Raw genomic sequence first — 24,171 nt, 5'->3', positions numbered from 1 at the left:
ACGGATTTGAAAATAACTAAAGTAGAACACCAGTAAACATGGTATGTTTTCTTGGTCATTTGCGCAGACTGAATGTGTAAATGACTGACATTTTTGGTCTGATTTAAACTGTTCATTAAATGTAATGATCAGATGAAAAACAATAGAATCGGAGTTGAAACCTGAAAGACCAGTTAATAAATAACCTTTACGTCTATAAAATTATTCGATAGTAGCTTCAATATGATGGGTGAGTGTGAGTGTGTTGTAGGAATGAGGTGAGGGGAGAGAGAGGCAGTGATATGAATGAAAAATATATATCAGCATTCATAATCCATTTCTCTGTAAAATTGCTTAACGTGTTTGCGAGATTATAATCTTACAGTTATTCAAAATCAATACATACACATGTATAACAAACATTAATTTTCAGTGACATATCTCTTAACTTCTTACTAAAAATGCATTGATGGAAAATATTTATAACTGATAACCATATTGTAAACGTGTATGTAATTGCTAAATACGTAAACATATCAAATTATTGGTGAGTGTTAAAAGATTTAGTGCTATCTACTTTCGACTCAAACGATATAAATATCGTGTTTTCTGAACCTTTCTTGCTATCAAACTCGGTATCCTATGTACACAACCATTGTTTGTACACCTATTCTTCCTTTTCTGTACAAAAAATCAGTTGTATCAATTTCCATTCATTTTTTTGGGAGAAAGAGTGCATATTTAACGATTGGAGAAGGAATGTCCGGACCATCAAGTGGTGGGGTATATAATATCACATCATATTACGGCTAGTGCAAAGGGGTATTCCCGCTTCATTTTATATACTAGACTGAGCGGCGTTAACGGTGTGTTTACTGGCATTATGAAATATGATACTTATTCTACTATATTAGGAGGATAATGTTTATCGTATTGTATAGGTACCAGTTGGCGGTTTCTACTTTTTCTTTAAATCAATTAATAGTACATAAAATATTGTCAAAGTTTGAATATGATAATTTTGGTGTGTTACCACAGAAATGCATGGTTTTATCTCGTGCATTCATATTCCGACCAATAGGTTGGTTAATACGTAAGAGTGGAAGTACTTGCGTGATTAAATTGACTTTTCTGGTAGGCGTACGAAGGGATTAAAAATTCGAAGGGAATCTGTAATCTGAGTAATGAATGAAGTCTTTACTATAAAATAAGATTCAATTCCCACTTAAGTTCAGTTTCAGTATCTAAGGTGTCATTGAGTTTCACTTAATAACCTTTTATTTGTGTGGAAAATATATAAAACTATAAAACATTAACTTAAAACGTTTTAGCTTATATTAAAGAAAACAGGTAGGATAGTACGATATTATTATTATTATTATTATTATTATTATTATTATTATTATTATTATTATTATAATTATTATTATTATTATTATTATTATTATTATTATTATTATTATTATTATTATTATTATTTATTTATTTTGATCTGATATTTAATATGTTGTTTACATTTTGATTTTGAATGTTTTTGTCAAGATGTATTTATTTAACCCTTCAAATACGTATCATTAAATTTTAAACGAGTAATCAGGATAAAGAATATTAGATAAGATAAGACAATTGTTAATAAAATAAATGGGACGCCTCTTAATTATGTATTAAATTTATACAATATTTATGCGAAAAACTACAGAAACAAGCTCAGTAGCAAACAGTTTAAACATAAACCCGGTCCAATGGCACTGAGTAAATGCCAAAGACATAGAACATAAAATCAAAACTCCACAAACAGCACAATACATACATAATATATATAAAAAACTAGGTATGCTTATTAAGGATAGCATAACAGTACAATGCAATGTGAATTTGTGTCAAATTATTGATCAACTTTGATGTTAGATGTAACTGCAGAGTTTATATGTTAATACATTGATATGTTTATTCTGTAATGAAGGGAACTGCTCGTATCAATTATTTAGTTTTGAAGTAAGATGATATTTTGAAAGCAAACAAGGCATCCGTAGTATTATTAGTTGGGAATCTATTGTGACATTTTACTGCCGTAAGATAACCTGATAGCGCTCGCGAATTATTTCGTGTTAACCACTTAATGTTCGCGATAATTAATAATAACACGAATCTCATCAAGTTAACCAGTTATTATGCTACGCATACAGTGGAATTCGCAAGCCATATCTAGATAACCAGTTACTGCGAGAAGGCAAAAGTGCATTAATAGCTAAGTGGTCACACGAATCTTATATAGTTATCCAGCAAGTATCCTAGGTACTAACGTGGAATTTGCAAACCAGTTAACCTGAATGTTAGTGTTGGATTGCTAAAAAGGGTAATAGGTGGCAGTTCTAGGCACTTTGACGACTGTTTTTAGTCTTATGATATTTTTATCTTTCAAAAAAAAAAGGTATCGCGAATGTTAACTAGATAGCTATATGATTATCGCGAAAAATAAGTGGTAAATATGAAATAATTCGCGAACGCTATCAGGTTATCTAACAACAGTAATATACCACCATAGGAATCGGAATAATTTTAGTTTGTAACGTCGGGTGAATCTCGTTCCCTGTCCGATTGGTCTCGTCCGGGTGTATTATAACGGGATCTTCGTTAACGTTTTGACTAAGGCTTGTCCCGTAGATTTCATTCTTTTGTTTTTTTATAATAATGGTAAAAAATTGCAGCGGAGTATGTAATCGGGATATTTTGATGGGACCTTTGATAGGGTTTTGACTACGGCTTGCCCGTGTGGTTTTCATTGTTTATTTTTCGACAATAATGGTAAAATAAATGGTGCGAATTATGTTAACATTTGTTGTTTTTTCTTACAGATTTAACAAAATATGAAACAGTGTGTCGTGTTGGTTCTCAGTGTTTTGGGAATGGACGTTTTATGTGTATCTGGAAAGTCCTTCCAATATTTGTAAGTAGTATTCTTAATGACCATAACGCATATGTTTATGTTATTAATTAAGTCTGGGTTTATGTTTTCTAAACATGTTTTTTTATCATTTTAAACGTTAATTTGATCAATGCATATTCATATGCTAAGTGTTCGACATTATTTTGTGCTAGCTGAACTTGAAATATACCTCATTATAGTAGAAAAATAGTGCAATGTATAAAAACACATTGTTTGTGTGGGGAGCGAACACTCGCCTGTACAGACAAGAAAAAAAGAGAAAACTTACATGAAAAACAACTCGCCCACGAGGACTCTTAGTAAACAAAGGACTAATTTAAGGCTTTTTTTGAAAGGCCTTATCAATCATGGAATTTAAAGACATTGAGCAAATATCAAATTTGTTGAAGGGTTCAAGCCGTCAATATCTAAGATTTAAGAATTTGTTTCTTCAGAAAAAAGGTGCACTTTGCAAATCATTTATTATAGAAAGACATTAGACATAAGAGTAACACTTGATATGAATATATGTTCTGGACGGAAACAATATAAAGATGAACATTCGTTTGCCTTCAATTAAAATATACAAGTTCATACAATAATTGAGGTGAATACGAACAAGCAACGGACGTTAAAAAGTGTTAAAATGATATTTTAAAATTCAAAATAGTGTATCAGCCAAAAATGATAGCAGAAAAACTGTATGTTGTTGCTTTTGTATTCAGAGAAAGTGCCCAAAATTTCGGACAAAACAACCTGTGCAAGACCCATGACCAGAGACAGATGCTTCAGAGAGCATTAATTGACAAGGTCTGCTCATTATCTGATAAGCAGAGCAACACAGGCTTAACAAATGGTATGTTGATACATTATAATATTAGCTTGTATAAAATATATCATTTTTAATCAGCATAAATGATGCCATTAGTTCAGTCCAGTTTTATGTTTGATTGAAATAATAAAATACTATTCTGTCTGTATCAAAATATTCACATACTATGTATTTTTAAGTCAATAAGTATTAGCACTTTCAATTCAGAACAAGTTTTGTATTGTAAGAAATGGAATATGAAGGAGTTTGTTTTCATTTATCAATGTATTTATTTGTGGGAGATCATTTGAAGAAGTATTATCAATTTGCTTGAACGCTTTTTAGATGACTTCATGCTGTACGTAGTCCGCAGTCTTTGCAAAGATACAGGTGGCTGGCTCGCGGATTGGGTGCTCAAACACGTTGATACGGATGGTAAGATTGGATTCTGTTTTTTCATATTTACACGAAACACATACCGTTAAGTATCAGACGAATTGAATATGTTAACAAAGCAAATATAAAACTGATTATGATATATACTTTCAGGTGATGGACGGGTATCCCATTTTGAGAAAAATATGTTCTACAATAGCTACAGGCTTTCGCCAAACTAGGAACAGTGTATTTGTATTATTGAACACATCCGGACTGGTGTGAACACCTTTCGGATTGCTGGTCAATCTGTTTTGTTTTTCCTACCTTTATGGGACACTTCTGGTGAATTGCCAGGGTTCTGGATTGCTAGTTAATCCGTTCTGTACTCTCAGCCATTAGAACTCTGATGTTTAATTTGCAGATTGGCTTTTATGACAACCAATGAACTTTCTATCTGTGATATGCCTTGCTATTTGTGCAATTCATTTTCATTTTTACTCGTTTTAATGAATCGTTATTTATTATGTATGACTATTTTAAATGTATCCCAACCGTTTATTCTGTTCGTTTGAATTATGCAGTAACAGTGTTTATAATCTACTACAATTTATAAGGCTAAGTAAGAATACAACGAGGGAAGATAATTTCAAATTTTGGTTCCTAGAGACCAAATAATGTATTTGGTTAAATTGAAAAGTAAATAATTTGTTGTTTACTAATGTGTAAATTAATGACATACACGAAGTATATCGATCTTTTTTTGCAGTTTGTATTTTAGTTTGTTAGTTTTTAGTTTGTTTTAATTAAATTGAAATCTGTTATACATTGGCCTTTTTGTATTGTATTTTTATGGTGTTAAGACTATATTAATTGTATTAATAAACAATAAAAAGAAATGCGATTTTCCCACTTCGAGCATTCCCACAAATGAACTTGTTAGAGTAATGTTGCAAATGGGACCCTACGTCACTTCACAGAAGATGGTTGACTGATATGGTAAAAGTACGTCATTGGATAATATAATCGTGTGCTTTTATTAATAACTTTATTGGCGAAATTGGTTAATTAAATGGCAAGTAAAACATCAACGGATTTTTTTCATTTTGTTTAATTAGCTGGACGAACTTTACCATTCTTTTAAACGATTCTAATTAACAGCAAGAGCAATAACTTGTTTAAATACGTTCATCAAAAATAAGAATCGCAACTTCAAATAGGAATGATAACAACACCTTGTAAACATACAGTTTGCTATTTGTTTCACACACCAGGTTTTAACACAGTGTGATCGTTAGAAAGGCAAATTACACGCCGGTCATATTGATATTTGTACTGGTATTATGTTTCTAAATGCTTTATTTACAAATAAGCTTACTACTTTAAATATCTCGACGTTCATCATCAATCAGAAAACCAAGTTCGGTTTTTCACCAATATGCTCGCCGAATAAAATCTGTTTGCGCATATCTAGCAAATTATCGCCCATCAGTCTGCATATCTATTTTATAGAAAAATGTTATATCGTCACCTTAGTGCAATAACTCAATATCTGCTTCTATTTCTAAATACAGATATTGACTTATTGCACTATGACGACGATATATAAGTTGAAATTAAGGTTAACCAATGGAACTTTCGCACTCAAATCCATATTGCTAAGCTGGTGCTTAGCGATAGTTTATGCTTTGAAATGCAAGATTGCTAAATATGTAAGAATGTTTTTTTTCAATACGAAGAGTCAATGAAAATCAAATTGTGTTAATTGCATAGGGTCAATAAAATTAATATATCAGCAAATATATTTAAATTCTTTAAATTATTACAATATTAATTGTGCAGACGCTACAACAAAGTTTGTCTTAGTGACTGGAATATGACGACAAAATATACATGAGCATTGATTTCCGAAAATGACATCCTCAAATGGTCATTCCAGTATCATGTATGTTCGTTCAAGTCAGTCTATCTCGTCTCGTATTTGCTACTTATCTTTATGCCGCTTCACACGGGCAAAGAGAGTGGTAACTTTCTCGCTAACCGCTTTGCAGAAGAACAGGCCCCAATTTCCCGAAACTTCTTAAGCTTAACAACCTTAAGAAGCTTATTTTAATTAGCAAAATACAAACTTAAATGTGATTTTGATTTATGAAAAATGGTTTAATGTAATTAACATATAGATTATTCCTATCTAAAGTATTAACGCTCTTAAAGAAGAAAAAAGTATTCAAGTTATTGCAAAAACAGAAAAAGTTAGTTAAGCCTAATCCTGTTATAAGGGACTTAAGAAGTTTCGAGAAATTGGTGACAGGTGTTTGTAAAGATTCTGTTGCAAGAAAATTAGGACCACCAAGAAAGAAATCGGGTTGCTGAAGCCGATGTTTTTGAGCTTTGACAGAGTGGCAGGTTTTATTTATGTCTGTGAACAAATCTAATCTAAAACAGGTATCTTCCTTCATGAATGTTCCTTGGAATATGTGGCATATTTTTCTGCAATTTTAATTGACACCTGTACGTACATAAAACAGCAATTTTCGTACAATATGAATAGGTAAAACACAACACACCACAAGAATTCCGTCTTAAATAAATATTATGTCTACGACGTATGAGAAGAAAATCACTGTTTACTGAAGTACAGATTCCTATTATCAAGCCGATGATGGTGTCTCAAACGCCTGCTCTTTTCAAACAAGTAATCTGGATAATACACTACTGATTTCCTTTTTGCTTTATAATCCAATGAACATTTTATTGCGCAGATGTTTTGAAATTTTAACTTTGATGAAACGAGATATTTATAAATGGTATTAAAACAACATCTTATTTACAAGTGGCAGGCATATTTTAAACTCAATCTGCATTGTTGCGGGAACAGAACGTTTATTGTTTATGTAGGAGTATTTTCAGATACCATTAAAATATTATCGAAAATACAAGTAAAACTAAATTCAGCGTTTATCATTTCATTTCCTTAAAAGTAAGGAACATTTATGTACTTAAGGTATGCTTTATTTCTACTACTTCTTCTACTAGTGCGCTTTTGTTATTGCTACTGCTGCTTATACTGCTGCTGCTACTGCTGCTGATACTACTACTACTACTACTACTACTACTACCACTACTACTACTACTACTACTACTACTTCTACTACTACTACTACTACTACTACTACTACTACTACTACTACTACTACTACTACTACTACTACTACTACTACTACTACTACTGCTACTACTACTACTACTACTACTACTACTACTTCTACTACTACTACTATTACTTCTACTACTACTGCTGCTGCTACTGATCAGCTACTGCTACTGCTACTGCTATTACTACTGCTTCAGCTACTTATACTACTACTACTATTACTACTACTACTACTACTACTACTACTACTACTACTACTACTACTACTACTACTACTACTACTGCTACTGCTACTGCTACTGCTACTGCTACAGCTACTACCACTTATACTCCTTCTACTTCTACTGCTTCTTTTACTTTATTTGTTATTTTCATGACTATTATCAATTAGTTGAAGTTGTAGTAGTAGTATCATTGTATGTACAGTTTAATGTTTTAAACCTACTGCACATGTCAAACCAACGAATGAAGACAAAGCTAAAGAGAGTCTTAAAAAATAGTATATTTACCATAACTATGACTTTGCTGTAAACGATACACTTCAAATTAATGATAAGTATCACGGGAAGTACGCAGTAAACAAGTGCATTATTTCAGTACATTATGCCCACAACTATTTAGTATACTTTCTTGACATGACATGAAGGGTATTCTTCTTTAATACAGTGAATCCCTGTGTTAAGTAGATTTATGATTAACCCTGTCGTTTTTAAACTTTTTTAAAAGTGAAAATGCTAAGGCTAAAATTCCTTTAATTGGTATTGGAACAATGATTAGCAAGAATATTTTGAATGAGTGTTTCTTTTCCCTAAACTGTTATTCTATGAATACTTTCAGGCGTATAGTGTGGTGTAATTAAAGTGACACTCTTATTCAAAATCAATACATACACATGTATAACAAAAATAAATTTTGAGTGATAAACCTTTATCTACTTACTAAACAATGCATTATTGGAAAATATACAATACTGTTAACAAGATTTTAACCTTGTGTTTAATGGCTGACAACGCAAAATTATTAAATGATGAGCGAGTGCTTAAACATACACTGTGATCTACAGTCGTCTCATAAGGTAGAAATACCGTGGTTTCTGCACCATTCTTTTAAATTAAACTCGGATAAGTGAGATATCATTGAACCGATACATTCGAAAGGTTAAACACATTTTAATCACAAATTTATCAATATTCTAAACCCTTTCAATTTATTTTTTGTATGATTCACCATCGCACAGATTAATGTAGAATTTCTGGATTTGATTTCAAACTCATAATATCTGTGTGTTTTAGTGAAAAGCAACGAGGCAAAACAAAGGCAAATGTTTAAGAATGCAGCGTAATACAAAAAAGGTACCCTTTTCCTTAAAAAAAGGTTGTCATATTCTTTGAAACACTTTCAAGTCTGAAGTACATGCTAAAATAAGCTGAATTTTGGAGAAAAAAACTTCCTGTTTACACAAATTTACATAAACAATATTAAATAAGTAAAATTCAAATATCAGCGTATTGTGTTGAATACAAGGACTGAATAAATTTTTGAAACACAATGATCGTATGGTTTAGTGGTTTGGATATGAATGAATTTTATCATTTCATGTAAATTAATTACGAGCTTAATATACTGTTGATTAATTGGACTTAATAAATTATCAAAGCTGATTGGGTACATTAATGGCATACATTTAATAAAACGTAAGATATATAAGTGCGAGTTTATTAGAAATATCAACTTGTGTATGCTATACCAGTACTTGCAATATGTCTCATGTTTTTTTCTGAGTAACAAGCAGATTTAAAATGATTCATGTTTATGAGAAACGCAAGACGGAAAGAAGATTAGAAACTTCATTTCAATATATATTTTTTTGAAGCCGAGCAGCCATATTTTATCATGTCAATGGTATTTCATCTTGTTGTGCTTATTTCTCACCGACGGAAACAAAACATCCGAAGCTTCAGTGGTAACAATTTGTTGACCCGTCCCATACATATCTTATCTGCTAATCCGCTACTAAAATATGATTAATTGTGTGTAAACGAGAGATGAAATTATGACGAAAATGCGGCCTTATTGAAAATAGTAAAGTTAGGGCAAAATAAATGACATTAAGTCAGCTATAAAATAGTATTGGGTTATTGGACCAACTCTAAGATAATCATAGTTGTTTTATTTATATGTTTTAGAATAATTCACTTTAATTTACTGTTTAGTTCAGTGCATCTGTTAGATTTAGCTCTTGACAAAAAGGTGAAACAGACAGCTTGAAAAGAAATGAAAATAAACAAGTAAAATTTCGTTTTTAACCCTTTAGTATGCCCATTAAGCATTTCTCATGTTCCAGCCGAAATAAGTATTAAGTTTCACATACAGTTGATTTTCATGCATATTCTATGAGATGATCGACGGGCTATGTTGTTTCCCTAGTAGCTATTTCCGTTTTCAAACGTGTGGGTGGGTTAACAGTTTTGAACAAGGTCAAACAACGTTCATTATATCTCTCATGACAAATGTATCCTTTGGACTTCAGTTTTGAACGAGGACATTACTCTTACATACATACAAATGCCTATTTTAAGATATCATATGGTAGAGATCGACGATTTATTTGAGCGCTATATACCTATGTTTGCGTGTTTAGAAGTAATTAATTAAGTCTGTCTGACGTATAAAGCTCAAGAGATTGTGGTCTGGGCAGTACAGTCAAACAATCTAAACTTTGATTTTGGACAGGGCAGATTTACTTCACATACCAGTGTAGTTGTGAACTCATTACTAATGCGATTACGCCTCAAAAAGAAATTTATTTAAACAGGATCAAATGTTTGGACGTAATAACATTAGCCTTTACAACACTACATGTATGCTGACTAACCGTTTGGATACAAACACTGAGAGTGACTAATCAACAACCATTAACTCATTCTGTTTCATTTTCAAGTATATGAGAACCTTTTAGACTAGGCTGCCGTGAGGGTAACAATAAGTAAAAGAACAAGCGCTGTCAAGAAATTAGAACAACTAGAATATGTCCATGTGCAATATGAAAATATTCAGATGCTAATCTTGTTAGTGCTGTTGGCTTCATAGATAGGACGAACAATTCAGGTGAATGACTCTGTTGAAAAAAAAACAACAACAACAAAATGACTGTGTTGTTATTAAGGCTGGAGAAAATGTGCGGCAATACAGTGGGCTGTTAGTTTGACTATGATTTGTTGTAAAATGCAGTGTTCTAAAATGCTGATATATTAAAGTAAAGGTTTGTTTTGCTTTAATACGCACAACAATCATAATTGTCATAGTAACAGCGACAACCATAAACATGGTATTATAAACACGTTATAGAAAATATAGCTTTAGTAGGAAATATGAAGTCATCATTTTACATCTGAAAATTGGTGCTAATGTGTTCTTGTTTTTAAATCATAGATATGTACTTGAGAGTCTATGATAAACAATGGTTGACACGAAGCCAATTAATGACAAAAGCATATAATAATGAATAGACCCATTTGTTTTCGCGGTTCATATTTTGAGATATCATGGTTCGTCAATGCAAACAGATTTTACAGATTGAAAACAAATGTAATACTTGATACAAGTGACATATGGTGGCATATGATTAACGAAGATCCAAATGAGATAAATCAAACATCACTCCTAAATCAAACACCTTCTCTATGTAGCCTTAAAACCCATTTAGATTTATACTTTAAGGCTGTAATACTGTCACACATATGTTTGAGTGAACTGTACTGCAATGCGTTCATCATAATAGGTATAACATTTATAAATGTGTTAGGTCTTTATACGCATTTAGTATTCGATTGTTACTTTTGAAAATGGCACTCGCTAATACGATAGAAGGGTAGTGGCGAGTACATACATCTCTGTTATGAACTCACTAACAGTCTGATGTATCCATTTGTACAAGGCAATTGGCGAGTCTATATTGCAATGAAGAGTAAATCATATTTATAGTGTTTTAACTTAATTTGTAGTATTAAGCTCAGCAATACCAACTCAATCATGAAGTTGTATTTCATATGTTTGAAATCCACGAAAAGAAATCACGCCGCATTAAATAAAAATAAAAGGTAGACACGCCCTCTACACTTGTTGTTCAGTTTTGTCTTAATTGTCACCACATTATTCTATGTTTTTATCGCATATTGGGTCAGTTGTTGTAAACAGCTATTAGGCTATTTTAGTAAACAAAGTTTCCAAATGAATTATTTGATACTTTTTTTATGGTTTTAGTATACTATATTTGGTATAATGTTATTTTATGTAGTCAGTTATAAAATATTTAACCATACAAGTCATACAAAATGGATTTTGATTTGCCATGAGTTGAATAGAAATACCACACTCGTTTTACTGTTAAGTTGTCAAGCATCATATGATACAAAGACGAGTTATTTGTCAAGAATACTTTGTCCTACTATGTTTACCTTGCTGTATAAAATTCCATATTTTCATGTTATCATGTTTTAATACAGATAGGATACCCACTTGAACCATAAATGTCTCGCGTCGGTTGTTAAATGCTTGGCATAACCACATATCCTCAACAGAAAATGTTCAATTTGCATCAAATATCTGCTTAAACGATACGAATATGTAGTATTGACCGCACATTATTTATTAGGTTCTCTGTAGTGCAAATCGAGGGTTGAACGCGAAAAGGTTCTAAATGACATTAAATAAAGAAGAAGATAAAACCCTTTCGCTTTCAACCCTCGTTAATGTAATTAGGGAATAGCAATAAATTATGGTCATAATTCAGTATCATTTATCAGTATGCATTCGAAACTGGCAGTCATCACAAGTTATAAAAACCCGTTTAATTTCAAAATGTTGCTTTCAGGACGGTAAGAATTTCTTAGATAACCGACACAGTTAAATGTTGATGTATACTTAAGGACAGATATTAAAATAATTGGTTACAAAGGACACCAAAACATTGAAAACAAGATTATATAGTTGTGCGAGATCTTTTTAGAACCATGTTAAAGCGCTTTGCAAACGTTTTAAATGACGAATAATGACACACTCATTTTAATTAATTTATATACAGACTTGGTAAAAAGGACGTCAAATAACTGTGTCCTTTATGCGGTTTAACAAGTAATGAATATGTTAAAAAGGTAATTAGTACTACAATTTGATCTGGACTTCCAAATTCGACTCTCGAAGATTTTTGCAAAACTCCGAATCTGCAATAACCCATTCGAGTCGAGTATAAATGTATAGCCGATAGGAGGTGATCATTGTAGGTGAAACTGGTGCCGTGTCCTCGGTAAATTGTACTAAATCAATATATATTTCGAATACTGAGTCCATTTAATAATAATAGCTTTTAAACATTAAAGTCACAGTGCAATAGTTGCATAAGTTCTTAAGTCAAAAGCCATACATCAATGTCTATGACCTTTCTCGATATACTACATACTGCTTAACGGCTAAAAACCTTTTTTTATGCTTTCTAGGTTAAGTATGTCTTCAATACTCCGATTATTATCAATCAAAATACGGAGTGGGCTTTTCTTTTATGTGTTCGTCAAAATGTACTAAACAAATATATATTTCGTATACTAAGTCCATTGAATAGTTATAGCTTTTAAACATTAACGTCACAGTGCAATAGTTGCATAAGCTCTTAAGTCCAAAGTCATCATATATGACCTTGCTCGATATACTACATACTAATTGATGGATACAAAACCTTTTTTTTATTTTCATGCTTTCTAGGTTAAGTATGTCTTCAATACTCGGATTATTATCAATCAGAATACGGATTGTGGTTTTCTTTTATGTGTTCGTCGTATAGTATTTGTCTATGTCTGTTTAGAAAAAAACCTGTGCACTTTGTTTCACCCTATCTGCTCTGATAACAGTTAAAACAAATACCACAATTAAACCACTTCAAATATCGTACTTAAATCAAAATTGCACAGCGAGGCGTCGAACCCCATTTTATGCTTTGGAAGGGATTTTTTTTTACAAACAATACATGAGGCGTAAATAGCGTTCATTGCTTTCCGGAGTTTGTGACATGACATATGCCGAAACTATTCGGTACCACTATCATAAAGTTATTACTTTGTAAATCATCAAATATGGCTGACAAAGAAAAGTCATTTGTCTCGGTTACATTTATCACCTTTTATGACGAAGTTATAACGATATTCTTTGTGGCCACTATATTAGTTTTCAACAAAGACATAATACCCGTATAATAATGTGGTTCAGTTTTGTAATTGAAATCTACTTCTTGTCACCACCGCATGACCCGAGCAGTTTCAATTTATTGTTATATATCAGATGTCTGCATACATTAAAATGGTACTCCTTCAACCGACAACCATATTAATAATCTTCTATGCGGTGCAATAAAACCAAAATACAGCTTTGGACTTTCATAGTCTTAGTATTCTCCATCTGTTGCCTTTCGACGTAGCTTCTAAGACGCAATTTATCACGTGGCTTACACACACTATATCTTAAACTTATTACGTTGTCAACCATCAAATATGCCATACAAAGAAAAGTCATTTGTATCGGTTAAATGTGTAATCGTTTACGACGATAATCATGCTGTATCATAGTCTATATGGCCACCAAATAAGTTTTCAACACTAACAGAATTCCCGTTTGAATCACAAAGTGGTTAATGTTGGTGATTAAAATCCACGTCTTGTCATAAACGCATATCCCGTGTAGTAACACTTTTAATGTAGTATATCAAATGACTACAAGCATTATAATGATACTCATTCCACCTAGAAGAGTAATAATACTGTACTCTGTGGTGCAATATACCACACAGCGGCGATTGACTGTCAACGTAGTTACCATCTGCTTTCCAAATGGTTTGCAAACTTCACGTAGTTTTTATTGTAATAAAGGCACATGAACGCGTTGCTACATATAACGAGAAAATGCCTAGCCGACATATTTTCATCTATACAATTCAAAAATGAAAAAGAAACTGGTCTATGAAAGTATTTCAGATTAGAACTTTTAAACGAAAGTATATTGTTAGGTAATTGTTCAGCACTTAGTTAAAAATAACAAAATAATAAATAGCTTGATGCATTTTTATGCATGAACTATTTGATCATGCACCCTTTTTTAAAAACAAAACAAATACAGCTGAAACACTTGTCTAAAATGTTGTTACCAAAACAGCATATCATGAGTATATTCAATAATTTCCAAAAGCAGAAACAATTACTTATTAAACTACGATGATGTTTACGACGTTGTTAAAAATTGGGTCATAGTGCTGAAGTAAAAGATACAAATTTAAGTTATTCTGTGTTTTATTTTTTTATAATGTATCGTAATTAGTTTTTTGCAGTGTAGTTTATTATATGTACATTACACATGTTTTCTAAGCACGCATGTTTTCAAAGATTTTAATAAGGTATGAAGTACAAGCAAATGCCTTGAAACGTGTTTTTGGATTGTTGATAAACACTTGTTTATGCAAGAGATTACCTAAAAAAATATTTACAGAAGTACAACTGTGATCAGATCAGACTTTAATGCAGTCTCTATCAAAAAGCATCCGCGTATTCCCATTAAATGTAACAAACATATCGCCGCATTTTCTGTCTTATAAATGTCCATTTTTACCTGACCACTTATAATTTACAACCATTTCTATCTAGCGTACTATCAGTAAATACCACAAATATAGTTAACTTGGCTGATATTCATTAAACATTTTATAATAAGTCAATAACTAACTAACGTAAGGCAATATTCTAAATTAAGCATATAACTGGTCATACGATATAACAACTTTAAAACATCTAAAATACTTTATTTTCATTATTTTAATGTAATATACATACTTTTCACGTTAAATACACCTGGACTATTTTTAATACTTCACTGTGAAAATATAAGATAATCGACACAAGTTCCGAAATGAATTAAGATGTTTTACAAATATTAGCCCTTGACAATTAAAACATCATAGATCAGCTAATTATTACTATTACTTCTTGTCATATATGTCTATGCAGTTTGAAAATGGTCTGCTTTAAATACACTATAAGTATCACAAATGTCAACAAGTATCAGGTTTCAAAACAGTGAGCCACCACGCACTCCACAACTATTTAAACTGATAAGGATATTTTATGACAGGCTTATGGTATTATACACGAAACAATAGCGTCCTTATTTGGTATGTTTTTGCGATTAACACTGTCCTCGTTTGAACTATATTCACAGATTAAATATTTTAGCGTTAAGTACACCTTAACATGCAGCTGATCAAACTGAACGTAAGTAGTACATCAATACAGTTTGACAAAATAAATCTTAAAAAATGTATAAAATGTTAAAAAAGTTTAAAATGTATACATATATGAAAATGTTGAATACAAAAGTGGAATAATATATTATCATCAATTATACGATATACGTCACTTAGTATCAGTCTAAAGGAATATCCTGAATAAGATTTAGCATTAATCATTGTGATAATAACTTCTGGAGAGAGGGAAAAGTTTAACACAAAAAAGCAATTATTTACTTTTTTATTCGAGATGTTCCATACAGCGAGCAGCCAAGCTATATCATGTCAATGGTATTTCCAGTTTTTGTCTTCACCTCATTTCTCACTGAGCGGAAACATGACACCCGAAGCCTCTGTAGTAGCTTTTGTTATAACCCACTCCATACATACTTAAACCGCTATTGTGCTACTGAAGTATCATTAATTGTATACAACGGACGGGATAAGTTAATACGTGCGGCTTAATTATACTATATTTATATATTGGACTTTATATGTTTTGGATTTTATGACATACTGTAACATAAGTGATTAAAAAAAATATTGGAGTATTCCACTAATTTTCTAAGGTAACCATTTTTTATTAATTTCATAATTAACCTAAAACATAAGCTAAACGCATAAGTTTAATACATAGATTTAATTTCAATGTTGAAAGAAGAAAAGAAGCTTTAAGAAGTATATATTTCGATTTTATTCATTTTAATGTATATCCGATTTTTCATACAAGAATAAACACAAGCATGACCTTTCACAGACAAAGTTTAACGTTTGCTTGATATGAAATTAACCTCTTGCTACTAAATTTCCAAATGGGTTTATCGTCGACCTTACAAGTGGGTGGGTTATCAGTTGTTAACAAGGTCAGGCGACGTTCAATACATCTAACACAAACACTGTATCCGTTTAGCTTTTATTCAATTACAGATATTACTCATACAAACCTTGAAATGTTTGGGTTACGATAACAAATGATAGAGTATGACGATTAGCCTAATCGCTCTATACCTATGCTTGCCAAAATAAACTTAATGAATTACATCTGTCGTACGTATTGGAGATGTGTGTTTGCAGTAGAATCGGTTGCGTGAAGAGTAATGAAACTATTATTGAGAAATTTATGTGTCTGTATTGTTCAGTGATATAACCAGCTTACACTGAATACCGATGCAATTTAGAACTCCTTGATGAAGCGATTGTGCCTCACAACAGAATGATAATGCCAATTGTTTGAACGTTGTGATAAACACCTGAAAATACTTTGGATATACTTAGGGTGGCTTATCATCAACCATCAAACTTTGTTGTTTTATTTTCAGCTATTTGCAAATTTCCTAAACCAGAGTACTGTGAGGGAAAGGATTTCAAGGAGCAAGAAACTTTGAATAACAACATGATGGCTGTAGACACTATGGGATTTATTCCAATGCTTTGCTTGGCGCTGTTGGTGATCACAGTGGCGGGACGGGCAATTGAGTCAAACGTCTCTGGTGCGGACCAAATGCAAAATGATGGTGTTGTCAAAAAGGCTGAAGACGGTTTGCGGAAATACAATGGACCGTAAGTTGAAAAAGAAAAGTACTTATTCGTCAATGTTCTTAGATTGTTTAAGTTGTTTGTTACTTACTGTGCTTTAATATAAGATTTTTTAAGTATTTTGTTTAAAACAGTTCAAATATTTACAACACTTATTCCTTTAAACTCGAGTTTTGTGCTTTTCTTCTATGTTTCTTGTTTGTGATTTTATGTTCTATGTCTTTGGCGTTTACCCAGTGCCATTAAACCGGGTGTATGTTTAAACTTTTTGCTACTGAGCTTGTTTCTAAAGCTTTTTGCATAAATATCGAATGGAGTGTGAAGGATTTATTAAAAACCTGATGACTTATAAAGAACAAATCTCGCAATTGGAATACCTTGCAAATATAGCCTTATCCAACATGTAAATATCTATATATAACAGTCATAATTCGGACTCATGGTTGTTAACGATGATCGTTCTGCAGGTTGTTCATCAAATGTGTAGGGCATTCTTTTGGTCTAAATCGGATCATGTTTGACTAGCAATATCTGTATTTGATGTGAATGTGAATAACATATACAATATCAAAATAACGTTGAGAGTTGGGTTTTGTCTGAAACAGTATTTGTGTCCTTCCTCTGGATCATTGAAATAGTGTTTAAATGATTCTTCCAAATAAATTTACCGCAGAAGGTGGTATTGGGGACGTCGAGAGTGTAGCATTTGTCAAACAAATCAATGATTTGTATCGATCACACATTACTGATATCAAACGTTTGGCGAAAGGAAAGCTATTTATTCGTGAAACATTAAAAAAAATTTTTTTCTTCAACAGAGCAGTTCACCACTTCGCAAAACACGGTCTGTGTAACCACAGTTTCGGCAAGATCAGATTCTTTAGGGCTCTCCAGAAGCACTTCCATAACATATCAGGTTCTTGATACATATTCGTATTTCATAATAATTGTATTGAATATACTATTTTGTTATTGACTAATTACCTTAGAGTATCTAGTACAGTTTGTATTTAATTCTCGGAATATTATGACTCATCGTCTGTGGTATGCATAGTTCGTGTAAAAATACGCGTTACAGAGTCACAGCACACAATGCGCTGTCTTTTGTATTCATATCAAATTTGACTAAATTACATAATGGCAATATAATGTGCAATTGTCTAAGTAATCTGTATATCTGTTAGGGGTTTCTCTATGCTTGTCTCTTACATAAAATTTCAATGCATATTTGTTGTTTCAGATGATATGAAAATCGCATTTGTCCTTGACGTTTGTAAGAGAGGAGATCAGATGCTGACAAAATGGGTTCAGGAAATATTTGACAGAGACGGTATGTTCCTAATTTAACCTGTTCAAAAAACAGTTCTGAACAATATATATGCAAAAAGCTTCAGAAACATGCTCAGTAGCAAAAAGGTTAAGCATAAACCCGGTTTAGTGGCAATGGGCAAACGCCAAAGACATAGAACACAAATTCACAAACAAGAAACATAGAACAGCACACAACTCTACAAGTTGCGTTTCTGTTACGCATTTTTTTAAATATATTATACACAGATACTTTGTTTTAGAAATACTCGAACTATGAAGCAAAGGTCTATCATCGTAATGCAATATTGCTCTACAATTAAATTAGTTACAGATATATGTTCGTCTTAAATACATCTAATTACATTTTTATTTTATAGGTGACGGATACATCAGCCATTTTGAAAGAGATATCTACAGATGAGCTTAATACAACAGCGTTCGTCATCCCAACTGCTAACCAGCAAATGAAACCATTCCTTTTTACGGGTATCAGTATTTTCGTAGCGGATACTTTATTGAGGAAAAACCTGTCTCCTTTCAAGAGGGGAGTAATTGGATGTTTCGGTCGGACATTTGTAATGACAATAGAGCGTGTCTCGATATAAAGTCGCTTTCATATTTTGTATACACTTCTGAAATGTGCTAAGCGTATGCTATAAAACCAGGATGTTTGTAGTTAAGACGCAGAATAAGAATGACACGAGTATATAATTAGAAAGCAACGAGCATCTACGAGAATATTTCATTTGTGATATTATGACATTTCTAAATATTGTCAATTTTTTCGTTACGTGTAAACTTACGTTAAGTGTGATCCCATTGGTCACCACTACAGTCTGTGATAACCTCGTTTTCGAGGTATGTATGCATTTATCAGTTGGCAATGCCTTTCTATTTAACAAACCCACCTTGTGTGTTTTACGCAGCAAACACGTTCAAGTGCGGATACTGCATTGACTAGTCATGTTTGTTAGATATATTTTGTTTGTTTTGCATGCCTTTTACCGCCATGTTATTATTTATTTTATAGCGCGTCCAAAAACAAGTTTGACCGCATAGAGATACTTACATTTAATTTAAAAAAACATATGTGTACATATTTATTTTGCATGTATGTTCAAATATTATCCAAATTCATATATGATTAAACAATATTCATTTATATGTCTATCATTTTTGTATAAACAAATATAATCTCTTTTCAACATATAAAATACATTGGTCAAGACTTTGTGACTTACATCCAGATTTTTAATCCACTTTTGAAATGACAAGGTAAAACATAATAATTTTAATAGTACGGTTTGTTATTCAAAATGCGACCCTGGGGCAGAGAGGTCTGTCGAATTCCCCATATTTGACACATCAAAGAAAAGTGTATTGTTTGTATCCCATTTTGCATTAGTTAATGAACATAACTCTTTTGTTTATTTTGTACTGGACACACTTAATTCGCCCCTTAGAAATATGAGCGTCTTCCTCATTAATTTCTTATATCATAATATGTATTATGTAGTTTTGTTTAATTTATCTAATTATGGTTATCCGATTAATAGGCGGTAATGGGACTATAGAGCAATAATTGAGAAAAGGCATATAGTCGAAGTATGGTTTACCATTAATTGCAGGGAAATATTGGTTTAATTGTTAGATTGTAATGTTTCACGTATACCAAAGAAGGGTTATTAATCTAGGATCATTTTATTACTTTTTAAAGTGTTTATATTGCAGTCTCAATGCCAACGTTACCGCCTAATCGTGTTTTAGCCAAGGATAAGATAACCGTTTGAATAATAAACGGTCGTGACGATACTTAGCTAATTTGCATAACCACATATCTTGAATTTTAAACATTTCAATTCATATTAAGTATCTGCATAATTGGGGGGGGGGGTCACTTATAGAAGGGTTAAACTAGGCCTTTAAGATAACCGACGCATTGATAAGCTAGGTATTTATAACAATGATCTATACTTAAAGACAAACGTTTTTCACAATTTCAAATTTTAAAATTCTTGGTTACAAGGAACACCCAAACATGAATTATAATTTAATATGTTTGTGCTGAAAAATATTGTGTCCGACCATTTCAAAGCAAATCGTAAAGGAGGATTTATCTTTTGCGAACTCAATTAGTCTACTGTTATATCCACAAGATAACAATGTAGTGATTCTAATGGATAACTCTGTAGACACACTGCTCGTGGATATACGGAATGGAAGCCGATATTTCTGTAATGCGACTCTACATAACATGTTTAAAGACATAACATTTCGTTGTGTATCGTCAATTTGTGTCTTTTCGCATTTCTAATCGCAGTAAAGCTGAGTAAGTATCAAGGGCCTTAAATGTCCACACACACAATTAATAATGTTTTATGAGGGTCATTTTCGATGAACGCTGTGCTTATGGTATTATGCATATTTGTTATTGTTAAATATTAATAAAAAGAAATATCACACCTTATAATAAAGTGATTCGGTTAAACAGAAGTTGACTATTAGAACACCTCTTAAAACAGTATATGAGATATTGAAAATCTGTTGACTTCAGTGTAATTTTTATAGGTAATTTAACATAGTTCTGTACAATACGGATATATATTTGGACGAGTACACAGCATGGGAAGTCATATTGGACGAACCTCTAGCAACTTTTAAACCCTGACATGAATAAGGTAAAGACAAAAGCATCTGTTTAAGCTCAAACCTTTCTTTTAATGTCATAAACTCTCCGCATTGTAAGTTACATTAAATAACTCTTAATAGTTATAACTATTACTGTGTTATCTGGTTTTTAGTGTTCCATCTCCGATATTCTAAACGTTGGTACTGTTTGTCGGTCATTGACACTTCTTTGCAACTAAATTATTTAGATAATTCGCATAAGGTGCCAGAGACAGCCATTACGTCATAGATACTAATCACTCATTTATTCTGCACTGTTTCGCTTTTCTGTCATAAAACATGAAATAAATGTCTTAGTTGGTTTCGTTTTATTAACAGATTCAATTGCGATAATTATGTTCGTCTGGATTTGGGTAAATGACATTCTGTACATGGTAGTTTAGAACTGAAGCGTTAAGATTAAAATTTGAAGATGACCTTTTTTTCATTGCCATTAAGTTGATGCTCGCTCCGATTGGAAATCAAAAGTTTGCAATTATTTATAAATGTGTGATTTTAGATACTTAATAACCTTTCGCAAGTATTGTTGGTATACGTAAGATTTTAAACACTTAATAAATTATCGCTTTTATTCATGATACTGAAATACGTGTGCTTTTAAATACTCAAAAACTTTTCACCCCCCCCCCCCCCCACCTTCCCCTCCTCTATACAAAGTAAATTCCTGTGTTGCCAACCCTTTCTATGGCGGTAACAACATAATGGGGGTATTCTGATGCATATGTATTTCATCACTGTTGTTTTGTACCGTTATATGTTTCTCGTTTTATGTCTGCCTAAGACTTGTGCATCTACGCATGGTATTCATTAAATATATGGCTACTGGGCTTGCCCGTTATTTCCATTGATTCACCATGAGATTGTATTTAGAGAGAAGCTTTTTTGTCATTTCAAAACGAACGCAGTTTCGCAAAACAATTCATTCTCGTTTGAAATAAACATTTGGCTATAGTCTGGAATGTTTTATTAGAACAATAATTACATTGTCGAGAAATTTACTAAGACACTTCAGGCATTTTCTCATTACATGTAAAATCCTGATAAAGTGAATTATAATACCAGAGCTAAACGTATCAAATCATATAGGAAGGTATGTTGACACTTAACCAAACCGTGGAACTAGTTTATGTAGTTAAACTAAATCCTTAAAACGCCTTATTTAAATGTTCAGTTGAGGAAAAACCGTTTATCAAATACACTTTGATAGCTGAAAGCTAGCTGGTTTCAATGCATCGCAGTGAAAGGATTGAACAACTTTTTCAGTCACGAGTTTATCCTTATAAACAGTTTAATTTATACAGATTTTTGATATATGACATTATTAAATTACTGCTCGGGACATGTGGTGAATTTAATTACCAAAATCAACCACTGAATGATTCAAGCGGGTAGCCTAGCTTTGTTGAGACTGATACACTGGTAATATAGAATATCATGCAGCCATATATACGCTGTAATAAATGATACATGTCGGCGATACAAATGACTCTTATTGTATGTGAAATTAAAATATAACTGCTCGGGCATGCGGTGACGATGAGAAGTATATTTTAAATTCCGTAGCGAATAACTAAATGATTCAAACAGGTATCCTATCTTTGTTGAAATTGAATCTTCGCTGTAAGGTTTATTTAATGCTTGAAAAAAGATAAAAGCTGACAGCAATATTGTACTTAATATTTTAATGTAATAAACCGTTTGTCTGTAAAAAATTGTCACCGTTTTGAAATCAATACACTTGAAAAAGTGGGACGAATAATTTAATAATGCTTATCATAATAATCATAATAATTATAAAGATAATAAATGATAACCCATATATTAAACAGCTATATAAATTATTAGTTAAATTTAGTTTCTTAAAAAGAGCGGAAAACCGATTTAAATGCACATTTAATATAACTCACATCGCTTACTGATATTTGCAAAAGAGAAATGTCAGTGGAGTGGAATATAAACGTATTGCACTAGTAACTACTGATATATTTTTTTCCTGATATGTCCTGATTGCGGATTTATGATGGGTATAAAAAAACATGCCAATGCAGAGAAAAACCTACATTCCCTTGTTACCCTTCGAACCCAATGTATCCGACTTCTCTGTCTTAAACGTTTTCACCGCACCGGGAAAACGGGGTGAATCGGGCTCGCTTTTCAACGACCGTTCGACAAAAAGAAATCAAGAAAGTCCGTGTTTGATCAATCAGTGTTGTAATTTAAAGAGAACGTTCAGCTGATTAAACTAAATACATATGGTCTCAAATGGTCATTTAAACTATTACTTTCGAAGTATACATTATTATTTGATCGAAAAAATAACCGAACGATACGATCGTTGACAATACTGTGCCCATGTGTGTAATTCGTTTGTGTCCATAGAGTATCATTAATTTCATTAACCGATTCATATCCTGCCCATTCAGCAGGTTGATGACATAGACACAGATATATCTTTATCCGGACACATTACCGTCATTGCTTGATCCCTTCAACATCCCCGGAGATAAATCCAAGCATATTCGAGCCACATTCTTTAATATGTCGCAGTAGGATTAACATGCTATACTGTATAACTTAAATGTGTTATTCGTTTATTGTGACCGTAAAATCCTTTGCAAGATAGTTTGGCCTGTTATTGCTGCTTAACTAAGATCTGGACCGGCATTCATGACACATCTTTAGTCATTTCGTAACTCATAGCTGTTCTCTCACAGATTTACTGTTTTGTCAATTTTTAACGTCTTAGAATGATCCAATTTCTGCGTAAATATCTGCAAACCAGTGATACAGTACTGCTGACAAAAAATCAGATCGCAAATTTTCATGTTTCCGTTCGAAAAAAACAGGCTAATAGCGTTAATAACGGTTTTCAGAAAATGCATAAAATATCATTGTTGAACTTAAGTATGAACAATTTCGATCTAATTGTTTGTAAGCAGTGAAATATTTCAGGTTTCCATGAACTTTCGCAAAATAGGCCTTTTCACAGTAAACGTCTGTTAACGTAAAAAAACTTTGGATACAAAATCTTAGAATTATTTGTAGCTCACTCAAAGATATTTCTTAAAAGT

The 24,171-nt window shown here is 32.2% G+C and overlaps 3 protein-coding genes across 4 annotated transcripts in view; 2 read left to right on the top strand and 1 right to left on the bottom strand.

Annotated features, from left to right (window-relative positions):
- The window catches only part of LOC128240094 (uncharacterized), a 48,788-nt gene that overhangs the window by 15,898 nt on the left and 8,719 nt on the right, over positions 1-24,171 (bottom strand). The gene's annotated exons all lie outside the window — the stretch shown is intronic.
- LOC128241186 (uncharacterized) lies at positions 1,229-4,333 on the top strand. Its single transcript, XM_052958146.1, has 5 exons — positions 1,229-1,329; positions 2,835-2,926; positions 3,631-3,761; positions 4,062-4,151; positions 4,266-4,333. The coding sequence occupies exons 2-5, from the start codon at positions 2,847-2,849 to the stop codon at positions 4,331-4,333; spliced, it is 369 nt and encodes a 122-aa protein (XP_052814106.1). The 5' UTR covers positions 1,229-1,329; positions 2,835-2,846.
- LOC128240093 (uncharacterized) lies at positions 16,010-19,562 on the top strand. Of its 2 annotated transcripts, XM_052956586.1 has the most exons (5): positions 16,010-16,134; positions 16,885-17,125; positions 17,920-18,017; positions 18,342-18,431; positions 18,790-19,562. In XM_052956586.1, the coding sequence occupies exons 2-5, from the start codon at positions 16,959-16,961 to the stop codon at positions 18,831-18,833; spliced, it is 399 nt and encodes a 132-aa protein (XP_052812546.1). In that variant the 5' UTR covers positions 16,010-16,134; positions 16,885-16,958; the 3' UTR covers positions 18,834-19,562. The 2 variants fall into 2 exon arrangements, with proteins under 2 accessions (XP_052812546.1, XP_052812545.1); XM_052956585.1 differs by lacking the exon at positions 16,010-16,134 and having other exon boundaries at positions 16,670-17,125.

The sequence above is a fragment of the Mya arenaria genome, chromosome 7 (assembly GCF_026914265.1).
Source record: "Mya arenaria isolate MELC-2E11 chromosome 7, ASM2691426v1".
Classification (NCBI taxonomy): domain Eukaryota; kingdom Metazoa; phylum Mollusca; class Bivalvia; order Myida; family Myidae; genus Mya; species Mya arenaria.
The sequence above is the reverse complement of the archived record's forward strand: the minus strand, read 5'-3'. Positions and strand labels throughout refer to the sequence as shown.

Coding starts and splice junctions, on each gene's coding strand:
- LOC128241186 (XM_052958146.1), top strand. CDS start 2,847: ATGAAACAGTGTGTCGTGTTGGTTCTCAGTGTTTTGGGAATGGACGTT. Junction 2,927..3,630: donor GGAAAGTCCTTCCAATATTT/GTAAGTAGTATT, acceptor TTTTGTATTCAG/AGAAAGTGCCCAAAATTTCG. Junction 3,762..4,061: donor CAACACAGGCTTAACAAATG/GTATGTTGATAC, acceptor AACGCTTTTTAG/ATGACTTCATGCTGTACGTA.
- LOC128240093 (XM_052956586.1), top strand. CDS start 16,959: ATGATGGCTGTAGACACTATGGGATTTATTCCAATGCTTTGCTTGGCG. Junction 17,126..17,919: donor TTGCGGAAATACAATGGACC/GTAAGTTGAAAA, acceptor TTTCTTCAACAG/AGCAGTTCACCACTTCGCAA. Junction 18,432..18,789: donor GGAAATATTTGACAGAGACG/GTATGTTCCTAA, acceptor TTTATTTTATAG/GTGACGGATACATCAGCCAT.